Consider the following 11,338-nt stretch of genomic DNA (forward strand, 5'->3'; position numbering starts at 1 on the left):
GCCTCCAGCCACAGTGAGGACGAAGCCTGTCCCAGGGTCAGGCCCCAGGAAGCCCTCCCAGTGGCTGGGTCCCTAGGTCCCAATGGGCTTGGTCTTGAGGGAGAGGTCTGAGGACAGGCAGGCCCGGCTCCCACCAGAAGCCTGGAAGGAGGGCAGGACGGGGCCCAGGGGTCCCAGGGGTCCCAGCCCTTCCTGGAGGGGAGAGGCCTCAGGTCTGCTGCAGGGGTGGCGTCTCTGATGCATGAGATCTGAAAGCCCTAGAACCAGCCGGACACACAGTGGGGCCTAAGAGCTGGGAGCAGTGTCACAGCACCAACGGCGAGGAGCAGAGCAGAAGCAGACAGGAAGGCGGAAGGCCGCCGGTCAGGGCGCAGGAAGGATGCCCGATCTGGGTGCAGGGTGCCGGGTGCAGGGAGGAGGCTGGGAGGCCACAGAGACCTATGCTGGGTCTGGAGCGCCCTCTGGTGGCCAGAAGGCCTCGGGCGGCCGAGGCGGGCCTGCCTTCCCCGCAGTCTGCAGCCCCTGTCCTCAGAGTCACAGGGGACAGAAGGGGCCCTGAGTGCTGGCTGCTTCCAGCTTCTGAGGACTCGGTGGCAAAGAACTCCCTGTCCCCGTCCGTTCAGAGGCCATCCAGGTCAGGAGTGGGAGTGGCGGCCGTTCGCAGGAAGAAGACCTCTCCAGACAGATTTTCTGGGAAAGAATGAGCTCCCTGTCCCCAGAGGCAGGCAAGCCCAGGCTGGACACCACCTCCTGGAACTGGGCATCCTAGAGGGGGCTCAGTGGGCTTGGGGAGCCAGGCACTTGCTGGCACCGAGGTCCTCCCCACCCAAGAATCCACCACCGTGCGCTGGAGCGAGAGAGGGCCCCCCACATTCCCAGGGCACAAAAAGAGGGTCTGACTCGTTGGTGGGCGGTGTTTATGGCCGGCTCAGCGGGCAGGTACACGCCTCACTGCGGCCTGCGGCCCTGGGCAGTGCGTGGGCGTCGCTTGGGCGCCTCACTCACAGGCCACGGGTGGGGGTGGGGGTGCCGAGGGCCTCCCCCCGCCCCCCCTTCCACCACTCTGCCCCCAGTGCTGCCCTCGTTCCTGCAGCAGGAGGGCCGGAGCCAGAAAAGACCTTCCCTGCGGTCCCCATCTTCCCAAAGGAGAGTGTCCTCTCTCGGCCCCGGAGGCCGGAGACGAGTCAGGCCCGGGTGTCCGTCTCCTCTGCTCCCAGGGACCCCTGGGCCTCCTCCTCGCGCTCCCCAGGCACCTGGAAGTGGGGGGAGCAGGTGCAGGGGTAGCTCCAGGGGTTGGAGACCAGCAGGGGGGGGGACCCCACAGAGCAGAGCAGGCACGGGAGGGGAGGGGAGGCAGGGTGGGAGGCTTGGGGGATGAGATGGCCGGCGGGCGGGGGGCGTGCTCACCTCCCAGTAAATCCGGTCCTCGAAGCACTGGGAGTCTGGAGGGGGGCCCAGGAAGGGCAGCCTCAGCAGGAGCCCTGGCGGCGGTAGGGGAGGCCGGGTGAGGCCTTGGGCACCCCTGTGGGCGGAGGTGGCCACCCGCGCCCCAGGGCACAGACGGGCTGTGTTTGGGGGCCCTGCTGGGAGGGGCCCTCACGCCACAGCGGAGGCAGCCGAGCCTGTCAGGACACTGGGCAACGGGCGAATCGTGGCTGTCTGGACACGGCCCCTGCCCGGGAGGGGTGCTGCCTGTGCTTACCGAGCAGATAAGTAATTAAATAAGGAACAGAATCGAACCTGTTCGAGAATGAAAATCTCAAGATGAGCAGGGCGGGTGGGGATACTGAATCACAGGCCAGAGGAGTGAAGCCAGACAGCAGGGGCCGAATGGGCATCAGGGGGCAGTCGGCCCCTGTGGAGGTTTTGTGTCCCTCCACGCCCCTGTCCCTGCCCCTGCCCCTTCCTGTGCCACCCCCCATGCCCCTGCCCCCTTCCCAGCCCAGGAAAGAGCTCAGCTTCCCCCTTCAGGGCCTCAGCCTGAGGTCGGGCTGCCCTCTGGTGGGTAGAGTGGGCAGTACAGGGAAGCCAGAGAACTGGGGGGCCCCCTTGGCCCCTAGCCCTCTCCCCATCTTCTCTCAGCACCAGGAGGGAGCAGGTACCCACTTCTGCAGGAGGTTACCCTCGAATCCTGCAGCCACGCCCCATACTTGGCACAAAGTACATGCTCAGTAAACTTGAGAGTAACTGAATGTCCAGGGGGCAGGATCCAGTGGCCCTTCCTCCAGAAGATTCCGGCCTGGGGCTCCCGCCAGTCCCCCACCCCCAGCCAAGGTCACTTACCTCCGAGGCCCCCGCCCACAGAGGCAAACGTCAGTGTGACGAGCAGCCCGCAGAGCTGGAACACGGCCTGAGCGGTGGCAGAGCGCCGGCCCCCGGCCACGAGTGGAAACACACTGCCCAGGCTGCAGGGAGAGGTCGTGGGGGACGGGGCTGCTCAGTGCGCCTCACAGTGGCCACAAGGGCCTCACGGGGGCCTGGGACACCCACGCACTCTTCAAGACTCAGCTGAGGATCACTTCGGCTTGTCCCCTCGTCTGACCCCTGACAGTGCAAAACTTGAGCCTAAAGGTCATCATCGAGTACTGTGATTATTCCTGAACGCATGCAGGAAACAGACGCTGCTTTTCTTTTTCTTTTTTAGAAAGTAACCTTTTGAAAAAATTTAATTTATTTATCTTTGAGAGAGAGACAGCCAGCATGAGCAGGGGAGGGTCAGAGAGACAGGGAGACACAGAATCCGAAGCAGGCTCCAGGCTCGGATCTGTCAGCACAGAGCCCAACGCAGGGCTTGAACCCATGAACCATGAGATCATGACCTGAGCCAAAGTCAGATGCTTAACTGACTGAGCCACCCAGGCACCTCTAGAAACTGCTTTTTGTGTTGGTGCACAGAAGGAGGAAGAGAGTGAGGGAGGTCACCCTGGGCGGATAATGACCTGGATGAGGGTCAGGGACGGGGCGGGAGGACTCACCCATCTCCGTAAGCTTCGTGGGTGGCCAGCCCAGCCACAAGGACCCCCAGGAGGGCTCCCAGGACTCCGGGCATCCCATGGAGGTTGTGGACACCACACGTGTCTTGGACTTTGAATTTTGCCTCGAGGACGGGCTGGGGGCAGGACACCAAGGATGAGTCTGTGTGCCCCTCCCCACCAGGCTGTTGGAGACATGGGAGGAACAGGTGCTGGGGGACCCCCTACTCTTCCCCGGGGCCCAGCCACGGGTGTGTACCGTGAAGAACTTGAACCCCAGCGTGGACACCGTCCCAGCCAGGAAGCCGGCCGCCAGGGCCCCAAAGGGCGTCAGCATCATTTCACCTGACGTCCCCACCACGACCCCTCCGGCCAGCGCTGCGTTCTGGATGTGGACCTGGGGGAGCACAGGGGAGCGGGGCGCCCGAGGCCCCTCCAGCTCGATGCCCACCAGCCCTGCCCATCCACCGCAGTGGCATCTATTGCTTCTGGAAGTCTCTGCTGTCTGACCGCGAACTCTCCTGCTGTCCTGTGGTCTCCTCTCGCTCCATCTGGCCCCCGAGCCTGTTCCCTGGAGAATGGGCCTCGCAGGGCCCAGACCTCTCCTCCCCCGTCCCTCTGCCCCCCAGGCCTCCCCCATACCATGTCCAGCCGGCCGTGCTCCCCGACGAGGGCTGACAGGGCGAAGGTGCTGAGGGTGCTCGCGGTCAGGGAGTAGTACGTGTTGAGACTCGTCCGGTGCTGCCCGTCCCCCGGCATGGTGGGCGCAGAGTTGAAGCTGGGCCAGAAGGTCCACAGGAAAATGGTCCCTAAACGGTGGCAGGCGGCAGAGTGGGAGGAAGCAAGCTGCCCCTGAGCAGGCTGGGGGCCCTCGCTGGTGAAGTGAGGGTCAGGGCAGCTCCCTGAGCCTGGGCCACGCGCGGTGGCGCGGACGGAGTGCACAGCCCATGGCCTCGCGCCACCAGGTGCGGCGAAGGGCAGCTATACAAGGGCGCTGGCACGGGGCCACTTGGCCGAGAACCACAGACCGTTGAGATTGGGTTTTCTTTTAAGCACCAGAAAAGGAAAGGAAAACAGGCAAAGGGCCCTGCACGCCAGGCGCCGGACTGCACTTGACATCGGTATGAGGGAACCAGCGTCCTGAAGAACCTCAGCCGCCGCCTGGACACCTGGGCCCTGCAGGGAGCAGGAAGGCCCGGGCACCCGATGGGCTCCAGCCAGTCCCAGAGGGCGAGGAGGGGCCGAGGGACAAGGCGAGGGCCTCCAAGGCAAGGAGGCGTGAGGGACCGCCCCTCATCCTGAGCGGTCTCAGGGAGCGTTGTGACTTCTCCCGGGAGCCCCCACTCTGCAGGGGGACCCAGCACGGTCATCAGAGGGCAGAGAAGGGGGACCAGGAGGAGGCAGGGCTCCCTGCCTGGAAGGAGGGGGCGCTGGAGAGCTGGGTGTAAGCCTCCTGGGGAAGCGCGCCTTCTTGGGGAAGCCCTTGGACTTCTAGCCAATGTATCCACCTCATTCACAACAAACCAGGAGGGGAGCAACAGAGAAAAGCCAGCCCTCTTTTTAGTGTGGGGACAGGCATGGGCCTCTGAGGAAACCAATATCCATTTCCCTTCCTGGCTTATTTGTGAAGGCAGAGAGAGGAGCGGAGGCCACGGTAGAGAGGTACGCACTTGGAGGTGGTGGTGATGGTGCCCGAAGGTCAGACCCTGCTGCGCCCGGGCGTGACGCACAACCTCTCCCCCCACCCGGGGCCTGCAGGGGCCTCTGGGAAGTCCCCTGGGAGCCACGTGAGGGGCAGAGTTTCGGAGGTAGTGGCGGGGGGGGGGAGAGCAGGGGGAGCAAGACCCCGCGGTGCCCGGCCAGTGTGGCTTCCGACTGGGGGGACGGGGCGGTGCTGGGGAGTGTAAGCAGGGGTCCGTGATTTAGAAAGGCCCCCGGGAGTAGGTCTGGGGCGTGCGGGACTCCAGGGCCCAGTTCTAAGAACCCGTCAAAGAAACTGTTGGGAATGACAAGCCCAGATCCCAGGCCCCCGGAAGGGACTTCCCACCCAGGACCCAAGGACCACAGGCGGCCTTGCCTGGGGACAGTCCTCCCCGGCCCCTCCCCCCAGCCCCCCTGCAGGCCTCACCGATCATGGCAAAGAGGTCCGAGTGGTAGACGGAGCCCTGGCGATGCCTGCTCTTCTCCAGCTGGGGCCTGTAGAGGACCCGGGACAGGGCCAGCCCGAAGTAGGCCCCAAACGTGTGGATGGTCATGGACCCTCCTGCGTCCTTCACCTGGGGAGGGGCACTGAGGTGGGTGAGTGGAGGGCCCCCGCCCCCGCTGACCCCTGCTCTCCCTGCCCAGGGCCTGGCCCTGCCCTCGCCACCCCTCACCCCAGCCCCACCTGACTCACCCCCAGGACACTGAGGAGCACAAACTCGTTGAGGCCGAACAGCAGCACCTCCAGCAGGGCCATGAGCAGCAGCTGGACCGGCCCGGTCTTGCCCAGCACGGCCCCAAAGGAGATGAGCACAGCGGCCGCGCAGAAGTCGGCGTTGATCATGCTAGGGACGGGGGGCGACGCGAGGGTGAGTGGGGGCGGCGGGGGGAGGGCCAGGCCCAGAGGCGGCGGCGGGTGGGAAGGGGTGGCAGGCCAGGGAGGTTCTGTGACGTGGGCTCACACGAGGGGCGCAAGAACCAGACCCTAAGCCCTGCCCTTTGCCATGAAGCCATCTGTCCGCCCCCCGCCCCCCCGGCTCCAGGGCAGGAGGGGGCTGAGAGAAATGGGGAGTTGTGGGGGCAGGGCGCCGGACACAAGTCCACTGTAGGGTAGGCAGTGGATGGGGGGGGCAGGGCGGGCAGGCTGGCTCCCCCCAGGGCAGGGGAGAGGCGGGAAGGGGGCAGCCGGGGAGGCCGCGAGGCCCACCTCTGCACGCCCACGTGGATGCGGCCACCGTGCATGGAGTGGAAGAAGCCCTGGACCAGCGTGGCCCACTGCAGGGCGAAGGCGGCCAGGAGGAAGGTGAAGGCCACGCTGCTGAAGCCGTAGCGCTGCAGGAAGGCCATGAGGAAGCCAAAGCCCACGAACACCATGACGTGCACGTCCTGGAAACCTGCGGGCCACCGGGCTGCTCGGCCACTGCCCTGCCACCGGCCCAGCCACCCTGCCCCCGGTGCCCCCAGCTCTTGCCAGCCGCGGCCGCCCGGGCGCTGGAGCCCAGTCTGGGAAACTTCCCCGGGGCGGGGGGGCTCCCAGCCTGGGGCACCCGTGGCAGAGCTGGCCGGCTTGGGGCCCTGGGGACCAGACCGTCCCTGCTGTCCCCACGTCTCCGGGCCCATCCTTGGATCTCCTAGGACCGACTGGCAGTGCGTCCTGCCTGAGCTCTCTCGGGCTTCAGCCCCTGCCCCTCCACGCTCAAAATCATCTCCTTCAGGCTTCTTTCAACTTTCCCTTTCTGCTGGGAAGTCCTTCCTGATGTCTAACCTCCATCCCTCATCTACAGAATCTATACCTCTCCATTTTGAGGATGTTAAGGGTTTTTTTTCTATTTGTTTATTTTCGAGAGAGAAACAGTGTGCGCGCAGGAGAGGAGCAGAGAGAGAGGGAGACACAGAATCCGAAGCTGGCTCTCGGCTCCAAGCTGTGAGCACAGAGCCTGACTTGGGGCTTGAACTCATGAACTGCGAGATCATGCCCTGAGCCTAAATCAAGAGTCAGCCGCTCAACCCACTGAGTCACCCAGATGCCCCTAATTTTGTCTTAAATAGCTTTGTTAACCAAGACCACCTCCGAGGAAGGAACCGTAGGGAGGCCCAGGGCTGGGAGCGCACAGCTGAGCCGCAGACCACGCCCCCTGGAGGTGTTCGATGTGGCAGCTCCGAGAAGGAGGATTTTGCTTTTGCATTTGTTTCTATACTTTGAAAATGTTAATTTTATAGATGAATTAGTTGAAGTGTTTTGAGTGTCGGTGAGGATTCTGGGCAGGGAGATTGGAGCGTTTCTGTTTGCTTTCTACTGCGTGTGCACAAAAGACTAAGCTATTCCGAAGAACATCCAGAAATGCTGAAAGTGAGACACAGCCACATGTCTGCTTCCGTGTCGGTTTGGTCCACACGCCTCCCACCGATCTTCTTGTAACTCGGGTTTGACACGTAACCCGGTGTGACCGTCAGCCTGCGCATCTGGCGCTGCTCTCTCTGCCTCGGGTCTATGTAGAAAGTCAGTCCATGCCCTGTCTTTGGTTTTAACTGAGAAATTCTAGAGAAAGAGTATCGTGAGTGCCGTTAGAAATCAGGCAGTGTAGGGGCGCCTGGGTGGCTCAGTCGGTTGAGTGTCCGACTTTGGCTCAGGTCAGATCTCACGTTTGTGGGTTCGAGCCCCGCGTCGGGCTCTGTGCTGACAGCTAGCTCAGAGCCTGGAGCCTGCTTCAGATTCTGTGTCTCCCTCTCTCTCTGCCCCTGCCCACTCACGCTCTGTCTCTGTCTCAGAAATAAATAAGGCATTAAAAAAAAATTAAAAAAAAATCGGGCAGTGTAAATAAGTTATTGAGAAACAGGGTCAGCTCTGACCCTAAAGGCCCCTTTATAGCACCACGTGAGAAATTTCTCTTGGAACATAATGCCGGCAAAGTCACTCCCCCAGGGAACCCGTCAGAAGTTTGCTAAGAACTCAGGCCCCCCAAGGGCTCTGGGGGGAGGGGGCGCCTGTCCTCACGGAGCCTGGCAGGCAGACAGCAAAGAATCAAAGAATCACTAACGTGAGCCTTGTCTCTGATGAGAACATGTAACTGACCACATTTCCCTTTTTTCTTGGCTGCCTGGGAGCTCAGAGCTACACCGGCATCACGATGGAAAGAACTGGAAGCACTCACAGTGTCCATTATTTCTGTTCTCCTCCCTGCGTTTCTTTTTTCAGACTCCTGTGTTTGGTGTATATGCACACCCCAAATCTCTTGTACAAAGTGGCAGATCATAAAGAAAAAGGTCATGGTCACCTTTTTTGTTTGTTTAATCTGAAGAAGCACCTAACAAGCCAAAAATTTACTTTAAAAAAAATTTTTTTAACAATAAACTATTTAAAAAAAGAAAATAAATAAAATGGAAAAAAAATTTTATGTCTTTATTTTGAGAGAGAGAGGCAGAGAGCGAGCAGGGCAGGGGCAGAGAGGGAGGGAGACACAGAATCCAAAGCAGGCTCTCCAGGCTCTGAGCTGTCAGCACAGAGCCTGATTCGGGGCTCAAACCCAAGGACGTGAGATCATGACCTGAGCTGAAATCAGACACCCAACTGACTGAGCCCCCCAGGCGTCCCCCAAAATGTGTTATTAAACTTTAAAATGCAAGTCTACAGGTCCCCTGGGCTTGCTGAAGGTCCCCTACACGACGCCGCCTCCCCAGCCCTGTGCCCAAATCACCCAGATCTCGCTTCCCTCTCAGATCTTAAAATCCAACAGAAAAGGAGAAGCATCACTTTGACTCAGCCTGCACCCTAACTTCTTCCAGACCTCGCTGCCTGGCTTCTTTTCTCCTTGTACCGACAGCAAAGGGGATGCACGTCTATTCTTCTGTCCGAGGACAGCAAGATGGCAAAGGGGCTGGGTCACAGGGCCCCCTGCCCCGGGACATGCAGAGACCGCTCCGGAGCTGGTCGTGACTGGCAGTGATGTTTACATCTTCCACCCTGGGTTTGTTTGGCATCACAACTCAGTCCCCTGACCTTTCAAATGGAGTCTAAACATTAAGAAATCTTCACTGGGGAACATTCCACAGACTCTCTGTTGGCTGTGGCCACCAAGCCCATGCACCCTGGGTCAAAGAGAAGATAAAAGCCCTCTAGAGATGCCTAATGCCTCCTGACCCTACTGTATAGCTCCGGAACGAGATGACACAGGCGAGGGGACAGTTAAAGCTGGGTTGTGTGACCGTGGACAAGCCATTTAGCCTCGTGAGCCTCGGTTTCCTCATCTGTAAAATGGGGCTATAAAATCCAAGGAGCAGAGCATGGTGAGCTAAGGAGGCCATCTCCCCGCCACACCCTACCCGCCCCCGCCTTCCCAGGGAGGTGGACCGCTCTCCCAGAGGAGGTCACAAGCCACTCTGGCCCCACTTCCCCCACGTCTTCTGAGAAGACCCTGATTCTCGCTATCCTAAATCCCTCTCACCAAAAGTAAGAGGTGTGTGACACACTCAGAGGTGTGTGACACAGGACGTATCCATACTGTTTTCTTAGAACCCTTTCTCGTGTTTGCTTCCGTGTCCCCTGTAACCCTGCCTTACTTCCCATGTGTCATGGGACAGGAGGCTTGCAATGTGGGGAAGGCAGCTGAGGGACCGGCCCTCGCCTGGCTGACTCGCTGTGTGCTTGTGGGCAGCCCCCGGACCTCTCTGGCTCTCTCTCCACATCTGAGGGCGGTGGACCAGAGGGGCTCTGAGGGCCCTGCCTGCAGCGGCGACAGACAGACAGGCCCCGGGAGCAGTCCCGTCCTGGGCACCAGCTGCAGAACTCCCTTTCATCTCCCGAATCAAAGGGCAGTGGCTGCGCCTCCCTCTGGCCCTGACCCCTTCCCTGGACGCGGAGCAGGGGAAGACCGGCTCATCAAAGCCCCGGGCTCCAGGGACTGCACGCTTCCCTCTGCCCCAGCCTCCCCACTCCACTCCCAAGGAGGGCCCCCTCTGCAGCAGAGGGCTACAGGTTGGGGCGTGCCGGGGAGATGGCAGGGCGTGGGGGCTTGGGGGGGGCCCATGGAAGAAGCAAACGGCAGGCAGCCAGGTCAGACCCTTGGACAAGAGCTTACTTCTCTCAGCCCATAGGCCGTTCCCTCCCAACCCCCTACCTCTCTGAGCAAACGCATGAGCCAGCAGCCACCGCCCCAGCCCCTGGGGCTCACCTGGGGCTCACCTTGTACAGATGGAGCAGAGGTGAAAACAGGACGGAGGGGCCGGAGCCCCCCTGCCGAGGACCGCTGGGGGCTGGGGGCTGGGGCTTTCTGCTCAGCCCCAAGCCTGCGCCTCACCCCATATGTCCTCAGCACTGTGTTGGGGTTGGGACTGGGACCGGCTGCCGCCAGCTCGGCATAGGAAAAGCAGGGTAATAACAGCCTGGGATTTATAAGAGACTCTCACACTCTAGGTCTTGTTGGAATGTGCATCCTTCACACTGAGGCATCCCCATCCCCATTGCCCAGATGGGGAAAACTGAGGCTGCCAGAAGCCCTGTCCAAGCGGTGGGGATGAAATGAGGTCTGGTATCCTGGGTCCCAGCTGCCCAGGACCTGAGCAGCAAGGTAGGCCCTAACCTTGGAGACACTCTGTCCCCAGCAGGAGTCAGGGGCTTGACCCCTCCTTCCTGGGCCTCATCAGCAGGCAGAACCGTCTTGCTTGGGATGCCTGAGTCCTAGTTCCTTCTCTGCCATTTACCTGATGGGCCATCGCGAACCAGTGACAAGCGTTCTGAGCCTCAGCTTCCTCCCCTGTGAAATGGGCTAATGACCCTGCATGCTTCTTGCTCAGGGCCAGGGGCTGCTGCCCTGGGCTGGGGTCCGTGGTTGTGTGATCCTCTCTCGGACTCTGGAAGGGCCAGTTTTGAGCGACTGGGGAAGGAAGGAAGGCCTTGGCTGCCTTCATAGCTACTGCCTGTCACTGCCACTCCTGCTCGGCCCACCCCACCCCCTGCCCAGGAGGATGGTCTGTGCCAGATGGCGGGGTCTTAGCAAAGGCAGCCTCCCCCTGAGCCCAGTGAGGCCGGCGGGGAGGTGAGACAAGGAAGCTCAGATCTGGGCTTCAATCCAAGCTCCCTCAGTTCTGACAGCGCAACCCGAACGGGCCACTTAACCGCTTGGAGCCTCAGTTTCCCCATCTTTGTCTACCCGATAGACGAGATGACAGCATGCATGTGCTGCCCGCAGCACAACGCCTGGACCGCACGGGCACTGGTGACAGGGTGTTATTACAAATCTGGGGCACCTTCCTCTCCAGGCCGGAGGGTTGCTGTCCCAGGAGTAGACGCGGACACCCACGCCCCCGGGGAGCCGGGCTCTCCGCTCCCGGCGCCTCACCCGCACTCACTTGGGTAGCGAAAGTAAAATTCATTGTCCGAACTACTGCGGTTGCCCCAGTGCCAGAGCGCGGCGTCGGCGTCGGGGTCGTAGCGGACGAAGACCGCAAAGAGGATGGCGGTGGCGCCCTGGAGGAGGAGACACAGCAGGGGCAGCTGCAGGCGCCGGCCCGCGGCGCGGCGGGGAGACCCGGCCATGGACGAGGGCTTCGGGTCCCTGGCTCCGTCCGGCTCTCGGGGCGCGCGAGACACCGGCTCCCGGGCGGAGCCGGCAGGTTCCACCTGAGCCAGGCCCCGCCCACCGGCACAGGCCCCGCCCACGCCGGGGCTC

At 61.7% G+C, this 11,338-nt stretch overlaps 1 protein-coding gene across 2 annotated transcripts; it reads right to left on the reverse strand.

The window, feature by feature from the left end:
* Nucleotides 1–900: 900 nt before the first annotated feature.
* RHBG (Rh family B glycoprotein) lies at nucleotides 901–11,249 on the reverse strand. Of its 2 annotated transcripts, XM_029935972.1 has the most exons (10): nucleotides 11,019–11,247; nucleotides 5,881–6,067; nucleotides 5,368–5,518; nucleotides 5,101–5,248; nucleotides 3,615–3,781; nucleotides 3,232–3,369; nucleotides 2,976–3,109; nucleotides 2,284–2,405; nucleotides 1,408–1,481; nucleotides 901–1,253 (listed from the first exon to the last, which is right to left on the reverse strand). In XM_029935972.1, the coding sequence occupies exons 1-10, from the start codon at nucleotides 11,203–11,205 to the stop codon at nucleotides 1,185–1,187; spliced, it is 1,377 nt and encodes a 458-aa protein (XP_029791832.1). In that variant the 5' UTR covers nucleotides 11,206–11,247; the 3' UTR covers nucleotides 901–1,184. The 2 variants fall into 2 exon arrangements, with proteins under 2 accessions (XP_029791832.1, XP_029791833.1); XM_029935973.1 differs by lacking the exon at nucleotides 3,232–3,369 and having other exon boundaries at nucleotides 2,976–3,157; nucleotides 11,019–11,249.
* Nucleotides 11,250–11,338: the final 89 nt, after the last annotated feature.

The sequence above is a fragment of the Suricata suricatta genome, chromosome 3 (assembly GCF_006229205.1).
Source record: "Suricata suricatta isolate VVHF042 chromosome 3, meerkat_22Aug2017_6uvM2_HiC, whole genome shotgun sequence".
NCBI classification, from domain to species: domain Eukaryota; kingdom Metazoa; phylum Chordata; class Mammalia; order Carnivora; family Herpestidae; genus Suricata; species Suricata suricatta.